The following is a 25352-nucleotide window of genomic DNA, read 5'->3' on the forward strand; positions in this document are numbered from 1 at the left end:
GGGCCGCTGACCTCCCTGTGCAACCCCGGGGGGCTCCCCATGTCTCACCCCTCACCTCCCTCCCCTTTCTTGGCCGTCTGTAGGTAATGGCTGCTCCCTGGACGGAGGTGCGGGAGACACCGACGTTGGTGTCTTCAGTGCCCAGCAGTGTGTACTCCAGGCTCAGATTCCTGGACATCTTGTTCTGGCTTGGATGCAGCATGCCCCCCAGAAAAGTTCACGCGTTCGAAGCACAGCCGCGTTGAGAGGTGGAATAACGTGGCCACGAGGGCACCAACCTCGTGGGTAGATACCTCTGCTGGTGAGTTGATCATTTGAATGGGTTTACTGTAACTGTAGGCGGTGGGGCATGGCTGGAGGGAGGAGGTGAGGCCTCGGGGTTTCTATCTGTCCCTGGTCCCTTCCTCTCTCTCTCTCTCTCCCTCTACTTCCCAGCTGCCATGAGCTGAGCAACTTCCCCCCACCAAGCCCTTCCTCCACGTGTTTCTGCCTTGGAGCACGCTCACCTTGGACTGAACCTCTGACCCCGTGAGCCAGATAAATATTTCCTCTTCTCAGCTGCTGCTTTTGGGTATTTTGGACCCAGCAACAATAAAGCTGGATAACATGGGGAGAGAATGGGGTGGGGATCGGGTGGGGGCTGACTGGGCGATGTGTGCATGTATGTCTACAAAAGTTTGTATCCCACTATGATGTATGAATACAGTGCACCAATAAAAAAAAAAAAAAAAAGCTGGATAACACACATCTTCAACTAGGTACCGTTAGCCTAACTCCCCGAGGTGATCTTCCTTGCCACCCTCTCCTCCATTGCTTCCCGTTCAGGTTATGGCCCTTTCTGTCTGCTCTGCCACACAGACAGGAAATCTTGGGGTCATAGTGGACTCCTCTCACTCCCTGCCCCCCCCACCCTCTATCCACCCCATCTGTGTTCCTTCTGGAACATTCTGGCATGTTCCAGTCCATACTTTCTCCCTCAGAGAGAAGCTAAGCTGAGGCTGGCTTTGAATCTGCGATCCTGCTATCTCAGCCTTCCAGGTACTGGGATTATAAGCAGGTGCCGCCTTACCTGGCTCCTTCAGGCTCTCCACAATCACTACCTGGGGTTGTTATCTTTATTAGGTCTTTGCATCCCACCCAGAATCCTCCCTAAGATATCTCAGATCATGCCTCTGTTTCCTGGGTGGCCCAAAGGAACCCCGGGGAGATGGTTTCCTGCCCAGGGCCATTCCCTGAGGTCTTCCATGACTCTGTAGAGCCTCTGGAACAGGACCTGAGTGCCCAGCCTCGGGGTCCTGAATCACAACTTTACCCAGGGGGAGTTAATGTGCTAGTCTCCCCATTTTTTCACATGTTTGAAAAGTGCCTTAATAAAATAGATCCCCTTGCCAGGCATGGCGGTGCCACCTGTAATCCCAGTACTTGGGAGGCTGAGACAGAAGCGTCATAGGTTTGAGACAGCCTAGCAAGTAGAGAGACTCAGCTACCTAACAAGACCCTGTGTCAAAATAAATAAAATCGGGGTGGGGGCGTAGCTTGGAGGAAGAATGCCCTTGGGTTCAATCCCTAGTACCACAAAAATAATAATAACAATAAATTACCTCTTTCTGGAGAACAAGGGTGGGAATTGATCCCCCAGCCCCTTGTCCACTTCAGAACAAGAATATCCGCTCTCTTCCAGGAGTCCTCAGCACAACAGAGAGGAATCGGATGCTGCAGGAGCCCCCTGCCAGATGTTTGAAGTCTAGACTCTACCGTGTGTCTCTCTGAAGCAATGGCAATCCCCAACAGCCACGACTTCTGCAAGGTACCACGGGCAGCCTGGCTTTCTGAAGGAGCTGGATTCTTGCCCCAGGGTAACTGCAACCAGTTAGACGTTTAAACAGAAGCTCAGGCTGCAGCCAGAAAGCTCCAGCCCAGTCCCTTCCCTTCTCAGAGAAAGGGGACCTGATCCTGCACCTCTGACTGTCTCCAGGAACCTAGGACTTCAGGAGAGGGTGTGGTCACAGGTAGACAAGGACTCAGACTCCGCCCCGTTGACCCCATCACAGGCTTCAGTGCCTACTGACATATAGAAGTTCCAGGCTCAGCCACTTAGAACGCTGAGCCCTGGCCACCCTGCAAGCCCAGCCAGCTCTTCCTCAGCCCTCTGCAGCAGCGCTTCTAAACATATGTGCATTAGAAGCCAGGTGCGGTGGTGTGTGCCTGCAGTCCCCGTTCTTGAGAGGCTGGGACAGGAGAATCGCAGATTTGAGACCAGCCTCAGCAGTTTAGTGAGACCCTGTTTCAAAATAAAAGAATAATGCCAGGCGCGGTGGCGCATGCTTATACTCCTCACGCTTGGGAGGCCGAGACAGGAGGATCACACGCAGGTTTGAAGCCAGCCTCGCTGGCTTGACAGACCCTGTTTCCAAATAAAAATATAAAAAAATAGGTTTGGGAATGTAGCCTGGAGGTAGAAGGGTTCCCAGAAACTCCAGTACCACAAATAAATAAGTAAATAAATAAATAAATAAATAAATAAGGGGCCAGGACAAGGCTCAGGGCAAAGTGCCTTGTAATTGCAGCACCCTGGGTTATGTCCCCATTTCCAAAAGGACCCCCCCCTCAAAAAAAAGACCCAAAATACAATTGGGCTAAGAACAAAATAAAAGAATAAAATAGGGCTGGGGGGTGTAGCTCAGAGGTAGAATGTCCCTGGGTCCGATCCCAGTACCAATAAGTCAATGAATAAATACATCCATAAAAGTGTAAAAAACACCATTTATTTATTTATTTATTTGTTTATTTATTGCGGGTCTGGGGATGGAACCCAGGGGCATTTGACCTCCGAGTTACTCCCCCTGCCCAATTTTTTTATTCTTTATTTTGAAACAGGGTCTCACTGAGTTTCAGAGGGCCTCACTAAGTAGCTGAGGCTGTCCGCAAACGGTGATCCTCCGGTCTCAGCCTCCCAAATACTGGGATTATAGCCATGCGCCACCACACCCAGCAAAAAACACCTTTTAAATTTAAATACAACACACACACGTGAATGTGCTCACATCACTTGCACAAACCAAACGCTGTGCCATCAGCCCCTAAACCTGTCTTCTGTGTCCCTCCCAGCCACAGCCCCCACCACCAGCACAGGTAGCCACCTCTTGACTGTGACACCTGTTTTGAACTCTCCACGCATGTGAACGCTCTGCCTGGACGCCGTGATGTCTCTTCTTGCACTCGACGTGACCACCGTGACATCCTGGGTACCACACACAGGTACGGTATGCACCTTCTCCTTGCTCACAGAAACACGCCGTGACTCAGTTTCCCTCCCCACTTTCTGATTTCTTGCCCGTTTCTCCTGCTGGTTGGGCATCCTAACCTGTGGCTTTACAGAGCGGCACAGTGATACGACAGCTCCCTCGTGCTTCGTGGTCAGCGTGTACACAGGGCTCTCTGGGCACTTACCGAGGAGCGGAATTGCTGGGTCGTCAGATACGCGCATGTCAGCCCCACGGAGCTCAGCCCCACGGAGCTCTACAGGTTCCAAGTCAACAGCAACATTCAGAGTCGAGGAGATTTAGCACCCAGGGAGATTGCGCTTCTCTCCAGATGGGGGGCTCCTGTGACGTTGGACCCACTTCTCACCTTCATGAGTTGGGCGTTTGGACTCTGTTCTGCTAAGCCCCCTCCCAGCCCTGTGTCACCCCTGGCTCCCGGAGGCACCCCACCTTGAGGACTCCAGTCGCAAATGATCCCAGCATGCTTTTATCTCAGGTCCATGATGGGAATTGCTGAGCTGCCTCAGTTTCCCCGGAGGCTCCTTTCTGTGTGACCCTAGTGGCCCACATGTGCTTATATCACTGCAGAGGGGTCTGTGGCCTTGACCAGTGGTCAGTTCCCCCTGCGGTCAGGAGGTCGAGGCTGAAGGAGCTGAAGGCAGGTCAGAGTCCACCCGCTACCATTTGCCCAGCGCCTTCTGCCCGGGTCCCCGCTCCATTCCAGCCCCCCTCGCACCCCCGCCTGCCAGGCCCACAGACACGGACACCCCCGCCTTAGCTGCGGAGCCTGCTGGGAAGCCACCTACATCTCCCAAGCCGGCTTCTCCTCCTAACTGATGCCAGGATGCCTTTTAAATTAATTTAAACATCAAAAAATGATATATAGAAGAACAGACATTTCCCTACCCCCCCCCAGCCCAGGGCCCTCAGTTCTCTCCCCAGGGGCAAACAGTTTCTAATTTCCTAACCATTTCTCAGAAATAGAAACCCTGAAATTTCTATCTCAGAATTGAAATGCACAGGCACACACAATCTTGCCTGTGCACACCCACACACACCACTTGCCTGCGCACACACACACACACACACACACACACACACACCACTTGCCTGAACGCACGCACGCACACACACACACACACACACACACCACTTGCCTGCACACACACACAGCTCTTGCCTATCTTTACACAATTTAGGACATGTGGCTTGATCATTTCTGCCCCTTGCATTCTTTCTTGCGGGTCCTCTGTGTCTGAATATAGATTCCCCTCCTCTTCTCTTCTTTTCTTGTGATACTGGGGATTGAACCCAGGTGCATCCTATCTCTGAGTGACACCCCCAGCCCTCTTTATTTTGAAGCAGGGTCTTGCTAAGTTGTTGAGGGTCTCAGTAAATTACCAAGGCTGGCCTCAGACCTGCGATTCTCCTGTCTCAGCCTCCTTCCTTCTTTTCAATAGCTAGAGTTTCTTGCGCCTTTAGGAACACCACAGTCAGCCATTCCCCCCACGAGGGATGGCCCCATCATTTCCAACCCACTACTACCCCAGCCAGTGTGGTACCGAGTCTATACACGTCTGAGCGCGCGTGCTCACGGGTGTCCGCAAATCTGTTCCTGACCTGTGCCTGTAGGGCAGAGGCGATCTGCGTTCCCTCCCTTACTGCCCTTTAAAGGGTCACACGGTTCACACTCCAGCAACGTGTGAGCCAGCTGCCGTGAGCTCCTGAGAGCTGGTGTCTATCATGGCCCTTCCTGACTTGCAGCACCGGGGCCACCGGGGCCTGTCAGCGCACTCCCACAGGTGGGACCCCAAATCCTAGGTTCTCACTTGATCTGATGTGGCCCAGTCACTGGGGATTGGACCCAGGGGATTCTACCTCCGGAGCTACACCCTCAGCCATTTTCTTATCATTTTAATTTTGTGTGTGTGTGTGGTACTGGGGGTGGGACCCAGGTGCTTTCTACCCTCGGGCTACACTCCCAGACCTATTTTTTATATTTTATTTGGAAAAAAGTTCTCACTAAGTTGCCGAGAGCCTCACTCAGTAGCTGAGGCTTCCTTCGGATCTGTGCGATCCTCCTGTCTCAGCCTCCCAAGTACTGGAATTACAGGTTTGTGCCACCACACCTGGCTAGTCACTGTCAGTTTTAAAGAGTCTCTCCCGGGAGGGGATGCTAAGAGGCTCCAGGGTGGGGAACCCTGGCTTCAACCCCTCCAGTGGCTCCCAGGCCGGTGGCCAGGGTGTAGAGCCCGTGCCTCCGCCAGGTGGAGAGGCCATCACGTTTGGGTCCCCACCTACTTTTCTTCTGGTACTTGCATTTTCATAGCAAGTTTTCTGGTCACAACCATCCCCTTTGGTGTCCCAAAGGTGCTGCCCTCTTCAGCCTCCCCATCTTGACCAACGCGCCCCCTCTGCCGTTCACCTTGCTGGGCCACTCCCTCTCCAGGCTTAGCCAAGCGCCCATTTTTGCAAATCCTTCCCTGACCTCCCTGGGCAGTGGACAGCAGCGTCCAAGAACCAACTGGCTCAGGCTGGCGAGTGCCTTCCATGCTCCCCTTCCTACCCTGCATTCAGCAACGGGGTGGGACCCCAAATCCTTGACCAGTTTGAAACTGGTCAAGGAGACATATTTACACTACGGTCATTGGCAAACCTCGTGTAACTGGAGCCGTTTCCCCAGAAAGCCAGCTGTTAGCCATGAAGGGTGCACCTCCGCTTAACCCGGTTCCTCTGCATGCTGCGGCAGCCTGGGATGCCCTCAGCCCCGGCTCGGCTGCAGGACCCTGAGCTCCTGTGGTCGGAGGTATTGGCAGTGATGGCGGGTACCGCTTACCGAGCGCGGGTGGGCTTCACAGGCGCCATTCACACAGTCCACTCTTTGCAGTGAGCCTGCGGGCAGGGCCTGCATCTCCGCTGTCCCCGCGCACCAAAAGGACTTGCCTGAGATCACATCGCCCGCCAGCCACACAGCATGACGGTGCGGATGGTCAGCTAGTGCCTTCCACGTGGATGGAGGGGTCCTGACTGTGGGAGGAGGACGCCCAGAGATCTGACTGCACGGACGAAGCCTCCCTGATCCGCACCCCTGATGGAGGTTCCGGACCCGCCTGCCTCTCCCCCACTGGGGTTTTACTAATTTGCTGTAACAAATGCCACCAACTCAGCCGCTTAGTTTAACAGTGGAAATAATGTCATGTATATATACAAAATTACCAATCCCAAACCAAACCTGGTATGCATGCTTGTAATCCCAGCATTTGGGAGGCTGAGACAGGAGCATCCCGGTTGGTGGATAGCCTCAGCTACTTAGTGAGGCCTTTTGCAACTCAGTGAGACTCTATTTCAAAATAAAGAATAAAAATAGGGCTGGGGGTGTATCTTGAAGGTAGAATGCCCCTAAATTCCATCCCCAATACTGAAAAAAAAATAGCCAAAATTACCAATCCTGAGCTCAAAGACTTGTACAGGGAGAGAGGAGGAGGAAGGGGTGACACCCGGACGGCAGTGCTCCAAGACTTGTGTGTGTGTGTGTGTGTGTGTGTGTGTGTGTGTGTGTGCGCGCACACACGCGTTTCTACCACTCTCTGCCCAGTATGAGGTATAATTATAATGCACCAAATTAAAGTATATTTTTTAAAAAATGTATTATCACCGGGCACGGTGGTCCACGCTTGTAATCCCAGCATTTAGGAGGCTGAGACAGGAGGATCGTGGTTTGCAGACAGCCTCAGCTACTACTTAGTGAGGCCCTTTGCAACTCTGTAAGACCCTGTTTCAAAATAAAGAACAAAAAACAGGGCTGGGGGTGTGGCTTGAAGATAGAGTGCCCCTGGGTTCCATCCTCAAAACCACCAAAAAAAAAAAAAGTATTGTCTTACAGCCCTGGAGGCCAGAAGTTGGAATTGGGTCTGACATGGCTAAAATCAAGCTGTGGGCGGGGCTGTGGGCCTTTCTGGAGGCTCCAGAGAGTCATTCAAGGTCACCTCCGGCTTCTAGAGGATGCCACATCCCCCAGCCAGTGGCCCCTTCCTCCACCTTCGAAGCCAGCAACAACAAGACCTGCCCAGTCCAAGTCCCTTCTGCACAAAAGAACTTATGATTACCCAGAGCCCAGCTGGAGGCTCCAGGCGCTCTTCTACCTACCAAGGTCAGCTGGTGCCGACCCGGGCTCCATCTGCCTCCTGAAGGCCCTCTTCCTGGGAGATGCCATATGTGCAGGCTCCAGGATTGAGACATGGACATCCCTGGGTGGCTGTGGTCCTCCCTACCCAGGGGCTCCTCCTTTTCTTGCTCATTCTGCAGGGGGAGGACTCCCTCTTTTGCAGGACACTTCGAAGCAAGGTCTTGGTGACACCTGACTAGGAAGAAAAGAGCTAGGTGTGAGCACATTAGTCAGTCCTTGGACTAAGTTCTTCCTCCCACCAAACTGTATGGAGAGAGAGATTCGGGCTAGCCCCGATGATAAAGGCGCCAGGGCTGACGTCACGTGCCAGAGCAGGACGGCGTCCACGGGAGTGACGGAGATTACTTCATCTCACACCAGACAGAGATGGATGCCAGCAACGTCTTACCCATGAGGAGGTGCACAAGGGCCCAAGGTAACCTTCCAAGCGGCGAGCTGGGTGTGAACCCAGGCAGTCCCCTCCAAACTCTTGTTGAACCCACTATGAAGCCCCCCCTTTTTTGGTACTGGGAACTGGGGATTAAATACAGGGGCATTTGACCTTCCAGCTACACCTCCAGCCTTTTTATTTTGAAGCAGGGTCTCACTAAGTTGCAGAGGGTCTCGCTAAGCTGTTGAGGCTGGCCTTGAACCCGCGGTCCTCCTGTCTCTGCCTCCCAAGTACTGGGATCACAGGCACATGCCATCACACCCAGCTCAACCTCTTCTTTTTAAAGTGTTTCCTGAGCAGCAGATTCCTTCTGGTCTTCAATCTGTGACTTGGAGAAGAGCCTTTAAAATACCATCATACTGCAACAGGCACTGGCTTGTTCAGTAATCTCATATCACAGGTGGGAAAAATGAGGCCCCGAGAGGGAGACACTTGCCGAAGCTCCCCCGGCAGGGGAGTGGTCACTTCTTGATTTGAACTCATGTCCTGAAGGCCCAGAGAGAACTGAGGGACAGGGACGGGGTTGGGGGAAGTTGGCCCAAGAGGCTGCCAGGACAAATGATAAGAAGCCCTCCTCCGGGGAGCGATGGGAGAAGCAGTCAGTTTTGGGGTGTGACAGCCACTGGAGCAGAGCCGGGGGCTGAGAGAACTTTGAGGCAGGTCGGGGCAGAGACTGCCCACCAACAGGGCCCTGCGTGCGCTCTCTGCAGCAGCTGCCGGCTGGACACTGGCCTCGTGGGCCACGCCACCAGCCTGGTCACACTTGGAGCCTCACGGGAGAGCAGATGGGCGTGGAGCTGCCTTGATGGAGGCCAAGGAAGGAGGCCTGGAGTCTCGGCCTCCGGCCTCCCTGCTGTCTCTGCTCCCACCAGGCCCCTCGGCCATTTCTGCAGATGCCTACAGTACTGTTTGGAAAGCGCTGCCCTGGCCCACTCCAGCCTGGACTTCTCCATTCCCAGCCCAGGCTGCTGAGGCCGGGCTGCTGCCCCCCGGGGAGCCAGGGACCCGCTCCTGGACCTCGCATCAGAGCCCAGGTCTGGTAGGCGAGCTTCCGGCCAGCAAGGCTGCCTGGATTCCCGCCAGCAGGGCGACCTTGAACAAGCCCCGGCGGCCTCTGCTCTAACAGGCAGCCGTGAAGGCCACTGACCTTCAGGGGCGAGAGTCTGGGCTCCCCGGACCTCTGAGGAACCTTAACAAGAGCGCATGCGTGGGAGTACCAACCTGAAGCCTGCTTTGGCAATTTCAGCCGTTGCTGGCTCATGCGTCCTCGTTTGACCAGTGAGAAAACAGAGGCCCAGAGAGGTGCTGTAACTCCCAAGGACACACAGCACAGCAGGACCGAGCTGGGCCAGCTGGGCCTTCGATGCGTGCGGCTTCCTCTTCACGCGGCGTGGCCAAGCCCGCATCGGAGCTTGCTCTAAAGGCTGGGTTGCCTGCTTCCTGAACCCCCTCTTGTTCCCAGATTTCTGTGTGTGTGTGTGTGTGTGTGTGTGTGTGTGTGTGTGTGTGTGTGCGTGTGTGTAACTCAGGGGCATTCCGTCTCTGAGCTACATCCCCAGCCTTACATTTTTATTCTTTATTTTGAAACAGGGTCTCACTAAGGTGTGGAGGGCCTTGCCAAGTTGCTGAGGCTGGCTGCGAACCTGCAATCCAACTCCTTCCCAAATCTCTTACAAAAGATAAAACAGAAGCTCAGACATGCTAACCCACCTGCCCGAGGCCACCCAGCCTTTTGCACGGGAGCTGGGGGGCTGAGGGGTGGGAGTCCCAGGCTCACACTCCTCCTATTCCCATTCCATAAGGCAGTCTCCCAAATCCCCACCAGGGGCTCCGAGGCTGGACTTATCCATCCCAGCCTGTCCCAGGCCCCGGCTCCTTAAAAACAGCAAAATTTCCTCCAGCAGTCCTGGCCTGCTCTGCGGCAAGCCCGAGGAGCTGCCCAGGCTCTGGGGTGCAGGAGCCAGCCGCCCGTGCCCCGGCCCCAGTTGCCCCGTGTCTCTTCTGCACACCGTGCTCCTGCACGGCAGCGGTGCTCCTCCTCAGCGGGAGGAGGGACAGCTCTCCTCGCCTTCCGGGCGGTTGGCAGAGCAGCGGCGGCCGCTGCTCCAGCCTGCTGCCTGGCTGATGATGGAGAGATTATTCCTAAGCCCTTCCCATCCCCCCTTGCAGGACCATGCTGGCTGGCCCCGTGGGACTTGGAGTGAGGTCCGCTACGGAGGCAGAACGGCCGGCCCGGCTCCTCCTAGCGCGAGCCTCCTGGCCTCACCTCTCATGAGGCAGGGGGCACGGGGTCCCCCCAGAAACCCAGCCCAGCCGGGGACTCTTCTGCAGCTGCAGGCGAGGGAGATGTGGAAGGAATGAACTTCTGGTTTCTGGCCGAGGCGAGGGATGAGAGACGGCAAACTAAGTCTGCGAGAGACTGCCTCGTAAGGGACTTTTCTCTTCCTCCTTTATCTTTATCACAAACCTGTCTCTCCCCCGGGCACTGAGATCGAGGCTCCCCCTTGGCTGAGAGAGATTCTGCTGAAAACAGGCTCCGGGAGACAAGAGGGTGAGTTGGACCCCAGGGGAGGGAGTTGGTGTTTAGTGTGGGGTGGGGCGCGGGCTCCGGTGGCGGGGTCCGACGCCCTTGGCAAAGCTGGGTTTGGGGTCAGTGTCTCTCCCGTGCTCTGGAGGGGGCAGTAGATTGCTCAACGGGCTTTACTGACTGAACAGAGAGAGGGCAATATTCAGGTTCTGGCAAGAGCCACCGGCTGGGAGACCAAGTCCTGGGTTGGATTCCGATGTGCTGTGTGACCTTGGATAAGTCACTTGAGCCCTCTGGGTCTCCGTTTTTGCATCGGACAAGGAGAAAGCTTGCGAAAGGTCCCCTGGATTTCAAAACACTCTTCTCTCTGCAGGCTCCCCTCCTTGCCCTGGCCGTACACCATGCGCACGGTAACGCAGGCAGCATAACAGAGCGCAGTGTGGGGAGCCCGGGTGAGACGCGCCGGCCCCCCAACCCAGCTGGCTCCAAAATTGAGAGGAACTTTCGTGCCCCTTCAGCCGCGGAGCTCGCCTCCTGACGAGTGCGTTTCCCCATGTAAGGTTAAGAATGCTTGGAGACAGCTCCGGCTGAAATGAGAGTAGCTAAGAAATGGTTGCAGAATCCAGAAGAGGAGAAATGTCGTGGAGATGGGTTTTTAGAGGAGAATGACTTACCAAGAGCGAGCTGCATCTAAAATGCTTATTCAGAGTGAAACACTTCCAACAGATGTGAAATGGAGAGCACTGGGGGCCCCTTTATTTTTGCAGATAAAAAAGACCAAGGTCCAGAGAGGGGGAGTAACTAGCTCAAGGTCACACAGTGAGAGTGGCTCAGGCAAACACGCAGGAGAACAGAGTAACGCTTGAGGTGCCCTCCATCCTCCGAGCACGGCCCCCTGAGTGAGAAAAAAACGGGGTGCAGCAGTCCCGGCATGCTCCTCCTGAGAGGCAGACGCTGTTCAAAGCAGGGTCCCCAGCCCTTGACCGTCAGCTGATGAGCTTACTGAGGTCACACACTTGCTGACCTCGCCCTGCCTCCGTTGCCTCGATTATAAAGCAGAGACTCCCGTCCCCCTCACAGGCCTGCAGACCCGGCGGAAGGCCGAGCCCCCGGCCTGCGGGAAATGGCGCCTCCCCGTTTACTCCAGGGCCTCCCTGGACCCACCAGGCCCTGCGGAGCTGGCGCGAGTTTGCCATCTGAATGAATGGTGTTGAGAACAGAGAGTTTAACCACGGGCCCCAGGCCGCGCTGGAAATAGCACGCTCTGCCTGCGTCCACTGGCCCTGGGCTTGTGCACGCGTACATACGAGCCACAAAATAGATGCCCAATAAACACGTGTGAGCGATTTCCAGAAATGACCGCCGCAGGCGGAGCTGCGGAGAGGCCGATGATGGAGGAGGGCCGTGGCATCTGAACTCCGCCCCAAGACTCATTCCCCTCTGTCTTCTTGATCTCTTCTCGTTCCCCTGCCAGGTGACCCCGCCGTTCCGCAGCAGGGCCGTCTTTGCGATGCCCGGGCTGTCCAGAGACTGCGTGCCCAGCAGCCCCCTTAGCCAGCTCTTGCCTGGCCGCCTAGACATGCCGCCGGTCAAGGGCCTTTACTACCGCCGGGCCCGGAAGGTGGGCTCCCCGGAAGCCTCCCCAGCGGCGGACCTGAAGGAGGAGATCCTGGTCAACGTGGGGGGCCGCAGGTACCTCCTGCCCTGGAGCACGCTGGAGGACTTCCCGCTGAGCCGCCTGGGCAGGCTGAGGCTGTGCCGCAGCCCCGAGGAGGTCAGGCAGCTCTGCGACGACTACGATGAGGACCGCCAGGAGTTCTTCTTCGACCGGAGCCCCAGCGCCTTCGGGATGATCGTGAGCTTCCTGGCGGCCGGCAAGCTGGTGCTCCTGCGGGAGATGTGCGCGCTGTCCTTCCGGGAGGAGCTGAGCTACTGGGGCATCGAAGAAGCCAGCCTGGAGCGGTGCTGCCTGCGCAAGCTCTTCAAGAAGCGGGAGGAGGCAGCCGAGTTGCGCCGGGAGGAGGCCCTGCAGCGGCAGCGTGAGGCCAGCCGCCCCGCCGAGCATACCTCGCGCTGGGGGCTCTGCATGGACCAGCTGCGCGAGATGGTGGAGAACCCGCAGTCGGGGCTGCCCGGGAAGGTCTTTGCCTGTCTCTCCATCCTATTTGTGGCTACCACGGCCGTCAGCCTGTGCGTCAGCACCATGCCCGACCTCAGAGCCGAGGAGGACAAGGTCAGTGGCCTTTGCCCAGGGCCCGAGGTGCCCAGCCCTTAGGGGCCCAGGGAATGTCTTCATGTGTTAAAATAAGAATATCGTAAATATGGCCGGGCGTGGTGGCGCACGCTTGTAATCCTGGCATTTGGGAGGCTGAGACAGGAGGATTGCGGTTTGTGGACAGCCTCAGCTACTAAGCAAGGCCCTTTGCAACTCAGTGAGACCCTGTTTCAAAAATAAAGAATAAGCCAGGTATGGTGGCGCACGCTTGTAATCCCACCATTTGGGAGGCTGAGACAGGAGGATCCAGTTTCGCAGCCAGCCTCAGCTGTTACTTAGTGAGGCCCTCTGTAACTTAGTGAGACCCTGTTTCAAAATAAAGAATAAAAAATAGGGCTGGGGGTGTATCTTGGAGGTAGAATGCCCCAGGGTTCCATCCCCAGTAGCGGGGGGAAAAAAAATAGTGTAAATATAGCCAGTATGAAACTCTCCAGTTTTAGACCAGTGCATTCATAAAACATAACTTTTTATCTCTCTTTCAGAGGAAGGGGTTCCCAAAAGTAAAAGTCCCCACGGCCCTCGGAGGTTGCCCTGACTCTAAAAGTGGCCACCCTGTGATACTGACAAAGTCACACCTGGTCTCGGCCTGGCCTCTCCCAGCTGTGACTGCAGACAAATCACTTCACCTCTCTGAGCCTCAGTCGTCCCCCCCCCCCAGTAAAATGGGTAGCATTGCTTGGAGGAGTCACACCTTCAGCACACTCGGTCCGTGCTGCGTGAGCAGCTATGACGCCCTGAGCTCTGAGCCAGTCCCCGAGTCCCCGCCCTCCCCAGCTCACGTTCCCCTGGGCATGCGGCTTCATTTTCAGATGAAGAAACAGGCTCACCAGGTGTCGTGTGAGCCCGGCCTGGGAGGCCGGAGCTGGCCTGTTCACCCACACCTGTGTCCCCTCTCCACGGAGCTGGGGAGGGACCCCAGCCCCCAGGGGACAAAATGGTCTGGGAAACACAAGAAGCAGGCCTTCTGCTGGGCTCTGTTGGAGAGCTTCAAGTGAGAGCCGGGCTGTTTCTCAATTTAAAACATTGCTCTTTTTCCGCTCTAGAATTCCTCCTGGGTTCCCCTGACCCTGTTCCTGGAGGTCACGGAGAGCAGGCAGAGGAGCCGATTGATTGAAAGCACACACTTATGCCAGGGGTGGTGACACCCATCTGTAATCCCAGTACCCGGCAGGCTGAGGCAGGAGGATCGCAGGTCTGGGGCCAACTTCAGCAACTTGGTGGATTCTTAGCAACTTAATAAGATCCTGTTTCAAAATTTAAAAAATAAATAAATAAAATAAATGGAAGTGTAGCTCAGAGAGGGAGAGTACCCAGTACCCCCTACACACACACACACACACACACACACACACACACACACACACGTCAAACAACGTTGTAGGTGGCCCTAACACCTGTCAGTTCACCTAAGTTCCCTTCCCTTACACACATGTCCTGGGGCAACAAGGGTGAGATCAGAACACCTGCAGAGGAAAGCAGTGGGGAGCCGGCCCTGCCTCACTCGCAGTAGGCCCTCACTGAGTATTTACTGGATAAAATGTGTCTTGTCCAACATACAAACGTTTTGTCCCGATAGAGGCAGTCCGCGTACTTGGCCTCTCCAACAGCTGGCTCCCCTCCAGGGGGAGGACTGTAGCTCCGTCTAGAAGTGTTTTTTCCTTCTTTAGCACAAAAGCATGTGATCTAAAAGCCTGCTTGCTTGCAGGAATATTTATATGAGGACTCTGCAGCAAACAGGAGCGTAAGCAGTCTCCTTACCCCAGTCTTCACCCCGGATCCCAGCCACTGAAGGAGGATCCCTCGGTGTTCCTCTTAGGGATCTCCAAGGAGAACAGAACTTGTGTAGGAGCCCCGGCATAGCCTGTGCAGAGGCCAAGGGCTCCTCAAAGCCAAAGACTTGGAAAATAACAAAGGGTACAAACCCGGGCCTGGCGTAACCTGACCAACTTCGAGGTGGCTCTGGGGCTTGCAGGACAGCCTCCCCGGGCAAGAGGGGTCACACCCAGCTGCAACCTTGCTATGTTCAAATGAAACCTCTGTAGTGTGCTCTGCAGGAGACACCCCGAGAGCCTGGAGAGGCTGTTTCCCTTTGGGGACAATAATTCAGAGCGCTGGGGGAGGCTGACGACGGGAGGGGCTTTGCTCTAACAAGCCTGTGCCCTGACATTTACCTAAAAAGCTGATGTTCTGTCCCTGATGCATGCGTTTGTATTTTATATCCGCCCTTGGAGACGTGGGGCTGAGAGATGCCTGTGGGTCTGGGCTGCGGCTTCTGGGGACCGGCCCTGGGGCTCCGTCCATCCTGAGTGGCCCCATGGTGGCATTGTGGGGGACTCGCACCCGGGGACACAGACTCACACTCCCTGGGGGCTCCGTTCATCCCGAGTGGCCCCATGGTGGCATTGTGGGGGACTCGCACCCGGGGACACAGACTCGCACTCCCTGGGGGCTCCGTCCATCCCGAGTGGCCCCATGGTGGCATTGTGGGGGACTCGCACCCGGGGACACAGACTCGCACTCCCTGGGGGCTCCGTCCATCCTGAGTGGCCCCATGGTGGCATTGTGGGGGACTCGCACCCGGGGACGCAGACTCGCACTCCCTGGGGGCTCCGTCCATCCTGAGTGGCCCCATGGTGGCATTGTGGGGGACTCGCACCCGGGGACACAGACTCGCACTCCCTGGGGGCTCCGTCCATCCTGAGTGGCCCCATGGTGGCATTGTGGGGGACTCGCACCCGGGGACACAGACTCCCCTGGAGACAGGACGGTGTGAGGCCAGGCAGCACACTCAAGAATGAAGCTTTCTGGTTTCTTACCCTAACACAGCGATGTCGTCGGAGTAAACGCGGCCATGGGGTTAAGGCCTGCGCCCAAGACTGAGTTCAGATGGAGGGGAGGCAGCACAGCCAGGAGCCTCAGCACGTCTGAGAAGCATAGAAACTCCAAGTGCTGGGTTTCCATGGGGTCTCACCCTCACACACGGCAAGAGAAAAAGGGGGTGCTTCTCAAGAGCCCCCCGAATACAGGGCAGCAGCGTGGGGGGAACAGCAGGTTCCTAGCTTCCCTGCACTGTGGGAATGTGGGACCTTGCTGAGGTGGGGCTACCGGGGTCCCCTCGCGAGGAACAGGGCCCTCCTGTGTCAGGGAGGCGCAGCACGGCCCCGGGGGTGCACCCCGCACCTGCCCTCCTCTGCCCCTTAGCGAAAATCCTGGTGCTGCGCCAGCTCCCTCCCTCCTCCGTCCTCCAGCCCTCCGGGATCATGAATCAGCTTCCTAAGGAACCAGCCCGCACCTTTTCCCTACTTGGCGACACGGGTAATTGCTCCAGGAGATACCTGCTTCTCCTTTCAGTGGGTCCCCCTCTGCACTGCATCCCTACATCCTGGCCAGAAAGAAGCACTCCTCATTTCCTGGGCCCCCACCGTTCCTAATGGGTTCAGACTGCTCCCCCCACCTGGGCACACCCCCGTCGTCTCCATGGGTCCCATCCCGGGCCCCTCCAAGGCTCTGCACATGGAGAAGCACAGCGAGGTATGGAACCAATAGATACAGGTCCCTCGGTGCCCACGAGGATTGGTTCCAGGGCACGCCCAGCACCCTCGGGTACCAAATCCCAAGGGATGCTGATGAGTCCCTTGTAGAAAATGGCATACATCCTCCCGTATACTTTGCTTATTTTGGTGCTGGGGATTGAACCCAGGAGGCATTCTACCTCCAAGCTGCACCCAGAGTCCATATAAATATACAAATATATATGGTTTTTTTGTTTTTTTTTTTTTTGCGGTACTGGGGATGGAACCCAGGGGCATTCTACCCCCAAAGACACCCCCAGCCCTATTTTTTATTCTTTATTTTAAAACAGGGTCCCTCTAAGTTGCAAAGGGCCTCACTTAAGTAGCTGAGGCTGGCCGCAAACCTGGATCTTCCTGTCTCAGCCTCCCAAATGCTGGGATTCCAAGCGTGCGCCACCACGCCCGGCTTATATGTAAAATTTTGAAACAGGGTTTCACTAAGTTGCTGAGGCTGCCTCAAACCTGCAGTTCTCCTGTGTCAGCCTTCTTGGTATTACAATTACCGCCGTGCACCCACCAAGCCTGGCTCCGCCCACATCCTTTAAGTCACCTCTATATATTATAAAATACAAGGCACCGCAAATGCTGTGTGAGCCGTTCTACACACTGGCAGTGCGGGGGTAGTGACAAGGAGTCTGTGCATGTTCAGTGCTGATGGAGAGTTTTGTTTTGTTTTGTTTTGTTTTGTTTTTGGTGGTACTGGGGTTCCTGGAAGCCCTTCTACCTCCGGGCTACACTCCCAGAACTATTTTAACATTTTTATTTGGAAACAGGGTCTCCTAAGCCAGCGTGCGTGGCTGGCTTTGAACCTGCGCGATCCTCCTGTCTCTGCCTCCCAAGTGCGGGGATGACAAGTGTGCGCCACCACGCCCGGCTATGGAGAGTTTTTTCAAATGGTTTCAATCCGCGGTAGGGGGAGCGCAGATGCAGGGCCGTGGAGAAGGGGCGCCTGCTTAACTGATGCCTGCCGGGCACCTGGCACTGTGCCGTTATGTTCATTCCCTAATTTGACCCTTGCCACAATCCCACTCTAAAGATAAGAAAACAGGCCCGCAAGGCTAGCAACTTGTGTGCTCTCCCCAGCTCGGCGTCCAGTGGGAGAGAAGCTGGCCATCTGCCCAGGCTGGGTGGTGAGGGCCGCTGAGGGCCCGGCTCAGGGTCGGGCAGGGGCACCGGGAGGGGCGGGAGGAGGGAGCCCCTGGGGACCTGCCAGCCCCTGAGCGGGTCCCCAGGCGCCCGCCATTGCCCTGCAGGATGAGACTCGCCCTCCCCGCTTGACAGAAGGGGAATGAGGGGCACAGGCGCTAGCTGGAGCAGAGAAGAGGGAGGGAGAAGGCAGGTGCAGGAGTCAGCGCATCCAGCTCCGGAGAGGCCGGCAGGAACAGCCCAGGGTGGAGGCCAGAGCCCAGGCGCCATAGCAGAGTTGACAGGTCAGAGGGAGGTGGGGCAGGAAGCCCAGGGGCAGAGCGGGTGGCAGGACCGCAGGGAGCTGGCAGGGAGGGGCAGAGCGGTGACTCTAGCCACGCTGAGAACGGGCAGCTGACAAGAGAGACAGAGACAGAAAGAGACAGAGAGAGACAGAGGCAGAGAGAGACAGAGGCAGAGAGAGACAGACAGACAGAGACAGACAGACAGACAGACAGACAGACAGAGATAGAGATGGAGAGAGGAGACAGCAGGCAGGGGCCAGGCTCCTAGACCGCAGCCTTGAGCCGTCTTCTAGAACTGGCTCCTCCGTGTTTCCAGCTATCTGCCCACTGCCCATCCACACCGCCCCAGGCATGGGCTTTGCCCTGGAAGACCCCCGGCCGCCTCTGCCCTGGCTGGTGCCCTGAACAGCAGCTCAGCTCCGATGCGTGGGAACGAGGTCCAGGGGAGGCCTCAGGATGCCCACTGCCTGCTCAGGGCCTGACCTGGCCGGCTCCGTTGAGGGCACTGCATTCTTTTATGTTAAGATATAACTCAAGCCGGGCGTGGTGGCACACGCTTGTAGTCCCAGTCCTTGGGAGGCTGAGACAGGAGGATCATAGCTTGGCAACCGGCCTCAGCAACTTAGCAAGGCCTTCAGCAACTTGGGGATTCCCTGTTCCAAAATAAAATAGGGTTGGGGTAAAATTCAGAAGTAGAATGCCCCTAGGTTCAATCCCTAGTACCACAATACACATATCTAACTCACATACCATAATATACTCTCTTTTAAAGCACACAGTCCTCAGGATTCCAGGGTGTTCGCAGGCCTGCACAACCATCACCACCGTCTCCTTCCAGAATATTCTTACCACCCTGAAATGAAACCCATCCCACAGCAGTCGCTGCCCATTCCACCCCCTCCATCACGGGAGGACACCAATCTCCTTTCTGTCTCCGTGCATTATACAGCTCTGCAGACAGAGCTACATACCATGTGGCCGTGTGTGTGTGTGTGTGTGTGTGTGTGTGTGTGTGTGTGTGTGCACGTTGTACTAAGGATGAAACCCAGGGACATTCTACCTCCGACCTACACCCCTAGCCCGATTTTTTATTCTTTATTTTGTAACAGGGCCTCACTAGGTAACTGAGGCTGGCCGCGAACCTGTGATCCTCCAGGTTCTCACCCTCCCGAGTACACCCTCCCACCACACCCAGCCACATTTAACCCTTCACTTTCCAAAGCAGATGCCCCGTTCCGCATTTCCACCAGCAGCAGCCAAGGTCGGGTTTCTCCACACTCTCCCCGGTGCTTTCTACCCACTGTCTTGTCCATTCTAGCCAGCCTAGGGGGTGAGAGGGGGCATCCCATTAAGGTTTCGCTTTTTTTAAAAAAAGTCTTCATTTTTTAACTTTTCATCATGGAAAGTTTCAGGCATTCCCAAAGAAAGCAGAATAATGCAAATCCCTGTGACTCCGCTCAGTCTTCAGCGACTGGTCACTCTTATTTTCTCTGTGCAACCTGAATTAATTGTTGTTATTATTATTGTCTCTCTCTCTCTCTCTCTCTCTCTCTCTCTCTCTCTCTGTGTGTGTGTGTGTGTGTGTGTGTGTGTGTGTGTGTGTGGTGGGGAGTATTGGGAATTGAACCCAAGGGTGTTCTGCCTCTGAGCTACACCTCCATTCCTATTTTTACATTTTTATTTTATTTATCTATGTCGAGCCAGGCGTGGTGGTGCACACTTGTCATCCCAGCATTCGGGAGGCTGAGACAGGAGGACCGCGGTTCACGGCCAGCCTCAGCTACTTAGTGAGACCTTTTGCAACTCAATAGAACCCTGTTTCAAAATCAAGAATAAAAAAATAGGGCTGGGGGTGTCTTTGGGGGTAGAATGCCCCTGGGTCCATCCCTAGTACCTCAAAAAAAAATTATCTATGTTGCCACGGCTGGCTGTGAACCTGCGATCCTCCTGTCTCTGCCTGTCAAGTACTGGGATTGCCTGTGTCATCCTGACCTCCCCCTACGAGGCCTCCCCAGGGCGGCCTCTCTTCCTTCTTTGTTGTACGAAGGGGTCAGCGTGAGCCTGGCTTTTGCCAGGGACAAAGCCCAGGTGCAGGGAACCAGCCGCCCCCGTTAGCTTGGGAATGCGAGAGCTTCCAGGACCAGAATTTTCAGACAGACACGGGCTAGCCAAAATGAGCTGTGAATTATCCCCCTCCCTGGACAGTACAACCAGACACTTCCTCAGAGAGAGAAAGAGAAACTTCTTCTTTCCTCTCTTCTCTCTTTTTTCTTTCGGGTATAGGCGGGGCTGGGGGCCGTGCCCTCAGCTGGAGCCCATCAATCCCACCGCCCCGGTGCCAGCTGCGCCGCTGTCCCTCCGGGCCGGTGCCCGGCTGGTTGGGATGCGGAACAGAGCGAGATTAGGCAGGGACTCGGTAGAGCTTGCTGCAATGCAGGGAGGGAAGGCTGCATGGCTTGAATACTCAAACACGGCCCCAGAGGCAAGGGACAGCCGCAGGCCTTCTCAGCCACTCCAGCATCGCCTTTCTGAGCTGCTGGTCACTCGCTTAGGAAAGTTCTTCCCAGGCTGTAAGACTCTCTTCAGCCAAGGGGAAAAAGTCCCAGGATGTCAGCAGAGAAAGAGGCCTTTTGTTAAAAACATATTTATTTATTGTGGTACTGGGGATTGGGTCCAGGGGCATTTCTGCCTCTGAGCTACACCTCAACCCTGTGTTATTTTTTAATTTTGAAACAGATCTTGGTAAGTTGTTAAGGCTGTGCAGGAATCTATAATCCTCCTGTCTTCGCCTCTCGGGTGTTGGGATTACAGGCGTGTGTCATTGCATCTGGGGAAGGAAGATGGTTTGCAGCGAGAACTGAGCCCAGTCTCGACTTCCAGAACCTATGGGGGGCTTTACATTTTAGGGCTCTGCTCCAGGGTTTTGGTTTCGCGAAGAGGCTCGAAAACCTGCGTTTGTAAAGAGAACCTTGGGGGATTCCCATGCAAAGGGTTCGGAATCGGCTTTGAGAGGTTCTGATTGCGTTAACCTCTTCAGTGGAAACTGCCTTGCAGAGAGGGGTACTGTCCATTTCCAAGCCACAGGGCAAGTTTGTATCAAGACTGGGGAATCAGGATCCTAAACTCCTGAGCTCTCCAGGGTCCTGAAGCCAAACTCAGACAGTCTTGGCAAAAGACCATCTTACATTAGAGCATGTCTTCAGCTTCCTATAAAATCCAACAATAGAGCTGGGCATAATGGCCCGGATTTATAATCCCAGTACTCAGTACTTGGGAGGCGGAGACGGGAGGATTGCAGGTTTGAGGCCAGTCTCAGCTGCTTAGCAAGGGCCTCTGCAACTTAGGTTGATATTCTGATATCCTGTTTCAAAATTAAAAAAAAAAATAGAGCCAGGGGTATAGGAGGTAGAATGCCCCTGGATTCAATCCCCAGTAACACACACGCACACACACACACACACACACACAACACACACACACACACACACACACAGCTTACTGCTGGGGATATTTGTAACTTCACTCTGACCATGCAGGTGGCTGTCTCTGAGCGATGCATCAGCTGTGCACCTGCCAGGCGCAACGTCCTGAGACGTGCTCCGCATGCGCTATTTCCAGTCATGGCTCGAGACTCCAGGGAATAGACAACCGGAAACCCAGAGGGGGCGAATGATTTGCCTGAGTCAGTGAAGAGCTGGGATTCGAACCTGGGCTGCAAGCGCTCCAGGCCTCACCTCCCAGCTGTGCTCCCCCGCCTCCCACGCCGACAGGTGCTGGCGGCACCGGCCCCTTTCATTTTCTCTAGCAGCCAGACACGGAGAACATTTCAATTTAGGATTCCTCTGAGCTCAGGCTCTGGAAATAATTTCTTTTTCCACCTCAGAGCCTTTTAATCCAAAAAAATAAAAAAATAAAACTGTGGTTGTCAACATCTCGCTTCTCACACGGGCAGCTGGCTGTGGTCATTCATTCATCCATCCATCAAGTATATGTACACACACACACACACACACACACACACACACATGCACGCACACACATACACACAGTGTTAACAGTCAGGTTCATAACTTTGGCTCCACACTGGAACCAGCTTTAGGACTTCTGGAAAATCCTGCTGCTCACACTAAAACCTACATCAACTAAATTAGGACCTCAGGGTCCTGGCCCGGGCAGTGGGCCGTTTCTTTCCAAGCCTCACTGATGAGCTAATGTGCTGTCAAGGTGCAGGTACAGGGGCGGGGCTGCTCACACTGCCATGGGCACATGAATCTCCTGGAAAGCTTGTTAAAACACAGATGCTAAAGCTGCGAGAGGGTGGGTCAGGATTCTGTTTCGAAACGCCGGGGGCCAGGTGGAAGGGCTGCTGCTTTGGTTGGAGGACCACACTGAATGCAAGTGGCTGCTGGGCTATGTTAGGAGCCAGGGGCGGGATGGACCACGCAGACCACAGGAGGCCCCACCAGGCTAGGATGGGCGGGGGAGACAGTCGTGCTGGGGAGGTTGCCATCATATATTAAAGGTGCTAGGCAGCAGCCTCGGGACCCTCCTGGCCCCAGAGCCGTCTGTTCTCTAGAGACGTCACCCTTAGAGCCAGCAGTGCCCGGGCCGCAGTGGCTCTTGTTTTGTTCGTGTTGGCTTCAGAAACGAGGAGCAGACGATGAAGTCACCAAATAGCTCATAATGGCTGAGAGCAGGGTTGGGGCGCAGCACTGCTACCCGCTAGGTCTGAGCATTCGGGCAAGTCATTGTGCTGCTGTGACCCATAAAACGAGCTGCCGAGTGGATTAATGGACAGCGCCAAGGAGGGCATGGGACCCACGAGGTGCTGCTATCAGCAAAGGTAAAGATTGGCTGCTGTGACGAGGAGGCCCTAGGAAAGAGGCTGTCAGTCAAACAGCAGTTGATGTCTCCCTTGTGTGACGGTCCCCAGGGAGGGACCCAGGTGAGTGGGTGGCTCACATGTCCCACCCTCCCCCGGAGTGCTGGCCCAATCTGAGATTCAGAGCTGGGTGGCAGACTCACCTGTGTCACCCCTGGGAAGGGAGCTGTGTGGTGCACCCAGAGGTGGTTCTCTATAGCTGAGGGCCTCGTTACCTAGCTGCAAGGGAGGCTGGAAGGGTGGTCTACCACCCAGCTGAGCGGCCCTGAGCCCAGCCACAACTTGAGACCTTCTTAAAGGGAGGCTGGGTGGACAGCTTAGCCTGCCGCACAGCACTCTCCAGGAAAGAAAGAAAGCTTTCTGGGGGTGCCTCCTCCCCAGTCCCAATTCTGGTGCCCTGCAGAGTTGCCCTCCGCCCTACCTTCTGCTTCTCTCTGCCCCTAGGGTGAATGTTCGCAAAAGTGCTACTACATCTTTGTGGTAGAGACCATCTGCGTGGCCTGGTTCTCGCTCGAGTTCTGCCTGCGGTTCGTCCAGGCCCGGAACAAGTGCCGGTTCTTCCAAGGACCCCTGAACATCATCGACATCCTGGCCATCTCCCCGTACTACGTGTCTCTCGTCGTGTCGGAGGAGCCGCGGGAGCCGGGCGAGCGGCCGAGCGGGAGCTCCTACCTGGAGAAGGTGGGGCTGGTTCTGCGCGTGCTGCGCGCCCTGCGCATCCTCTACGTGATGCGGCTGGCCCGGCACTCGCTGGGGCTGCAGACCCTGGGGCTCACGGTGCGCCGCTGCGCCCGCGAGTTCGGCCTGCTGCTCCTCTTCCTGGCGGTGGCCGTCACACTCTTCTCCCCGCTGGTCTACGTGGCCGAGAACGAGTCGGGCCAGGTCCTGGAGTTCACCAGCATCCCCGCCTCCTACTGGTGGGCCATCATCTCCATGACGACGGTGGGCTACGGGGACATGGTCCCTCGCAGCGTGCCGGGCCAGGTGGTGGCGCTGAGTAGCATCCTGAGCGGCGTCCTCATCATGGCCTTCCCGGCCACGTCCATCTTCCACACCTTCTCCCACTCCTACCTGGAGCTCAAAAGGGAGCAGGAGCGGCTGCAAGCGCGCCTCCATCGCCTGCAGAACACCAGCTCGACCAGCGAACGTGAGCTCCTCGCCGACGTGGACGACGCGGTGCTGGAGGGCCCCACCTCGCCCACCGCCTTTGCTTAAACCTGAGCCCTTCCTGAAGGCTCTGAGCTCTGTCCTGGGCCAAGAATCCTGGCTGGCCTGGACCACAGGCCGTCTGTCTCTGGGGCTCCCCGGAGCTCTCCCAAAGCCAGAGGCAGCAAGGCCAGAGACATTGCTTTGTGATCCTGGGCCCTCATGGCTACCAGACCCAGGACAACCAGACCCAGCCCACTTGCCTTCCTCTCGCTCCCTTCCGCCTGCTGGGCCGGGCCAGTGTGGCTGCGCTCCCCCCCCCCCTTCCTTCCCAGAAATCTCCAAGATCCCACTCTCAGTTCCCGATGCCCATAGAACCGGTCACCATAGCCAGCTGAATACTGAGCCTGCAGGGTCCCCTTGCTCCCCTGCAGCTCCTTTCCTTGAACCACGCCATCCCTGGAAATGGGAGGATCCGGGCCCTGCAGACCCTTCTGCTCAGAACCTCCCATCCCACCCACTAGGTTCCTCAGCACGTCCTTTCTGAACCTACCTCCACCGTATTTCCCAACATGGGCGCCACCCCAGCTTGGAAGCTCAAGCCAAGAAGGCAGGCTCAGCCTCTTGGCCCTTGCTGGAGACAGGAGCTGCAAGCCTGTGGTGCCCTGGCCTGCGGGGACCTGGGCAGCGCCACCCCTGGCCCGCACAGCAGGCCCTCCTGGTCCCCTGCGCTCTTGGCCTGGTGGGCTCCAGTTATGCAGCCCTTAGTCTCTGCAAAACCGACTCCTCCTGGGCTCTGAGCTGTCCTGCTGCTGGTCCCTCTGGCACCGGGGGGACCTCAGTGTGACGGGCCCCGCCCATCAGCCAGTAAGTCCGAGAGCTAAGATGGCGCTGAGCGGAAATCTTCCCCAGAGCACTTAGGTGGTAAACAGCTTTCAGGAAGTGACGACAAGAGCATGAGATACACGGGAACACCGCATGCCATAGGGCAACAGCCAATGGACTGGCTGTTGCCATGAGTTGTGCACGTGAACAGTCTGCTGATTGGCTGTTGGGCTCTATATAAGGGGAAGATCTCTGGGGGGAAAGGAGAGAGAAGAGAAGATTTACGGGAAGAAGATTTGCGGGAACTGTACAAGAACCTGGGGTAATAAAACTGCTTGAGGAAGATCGTGTAAGAGTCGTCACTGCGCGCGACAAGTGGTTGGCCCGTACGGGGACCTTCGCTTTGATCAGAACCTCGGCAGTCCAGGGCAGCCGGCTGGTAAGTACTCCTTGACTCCGAAAAGGGAGGAGGAGGCTCCGTTTACGGAGGGTTATTTTCCCCGATCAAAGGGGGCTCCATTAAGGAGGATATTTAGTAAATAAGGCTCGCGGATAAGCGAGGCTCGCGGAAAAGCGAGGAACAGCGCTGTATTTTCCCCGATCAAAGGGGGCTCCATTAAGGAGGATATTTTTTAGTGTAAGTAAGTTAGAGAATCGGGCTGGTCCTGATTCGACAAGATGGGAAATAGTCCATCTCACCCATTGCATAAAGCATTGAAAGCTTTGTTGAAAAGTAGAGGCCTAAAGCTTAGGGACAAGACAATACAAGATTTTCTCGAACAAATAGATAGGGTAGCGCCATGGTTTACAGTATCA

The 25352-nt window shown here is 55.8% G+C and overlaps 1 protein-coding gene across 1 annotated transcript; it reads left to right on the plus strand.

The window, feature by feature from the left end:
• Nucleotides 1-3203: 3203 nt before the first annotated feature.
• Nucleotides 3204-23780, plus strand: KCNG4 (potassium voltage-gated channel modifier subfamily G member 4; the record flags this gene model as incomplete). The annotated part of the gene is made up of 11 exons (XM_080703456.1): nucleotides 3204-3258; nucleotides 3379-3487; nucleotides 3852-3925; nucleotides 5634-5800; nucleotides 6013-6088; nucleotides 7760-7864; nucleotides 8839-8918; nucleotides 10780-10912; nucleotides 11487-11593; nucleotides 11881-12639; nucleotides 23010-23780. The coding sequence occupies 11 exons, from the start codon at nucleotides 3204-3206 to the stop codon at nucleotides 23778-23780; spliced, it is 2436 nt and encodes an 811-aa protein (XP_080559582.1).
• Nucleotides 23781-25352: the final 1572 nt, after the last annotated feature.

Source organism: Muscardinus avellanarius (assembly GCF_963383645.1).
Source record: "Muscardinus avellanarius genome assembly, chromosome: 10".
Taxonomy (NCBI): domain Eukaryota; kingdom Metazoa; phylum Chordata; class Mammalia; order Rodentia; family Gliridae; genus Muscardinus; species Muscardinus avellanarius.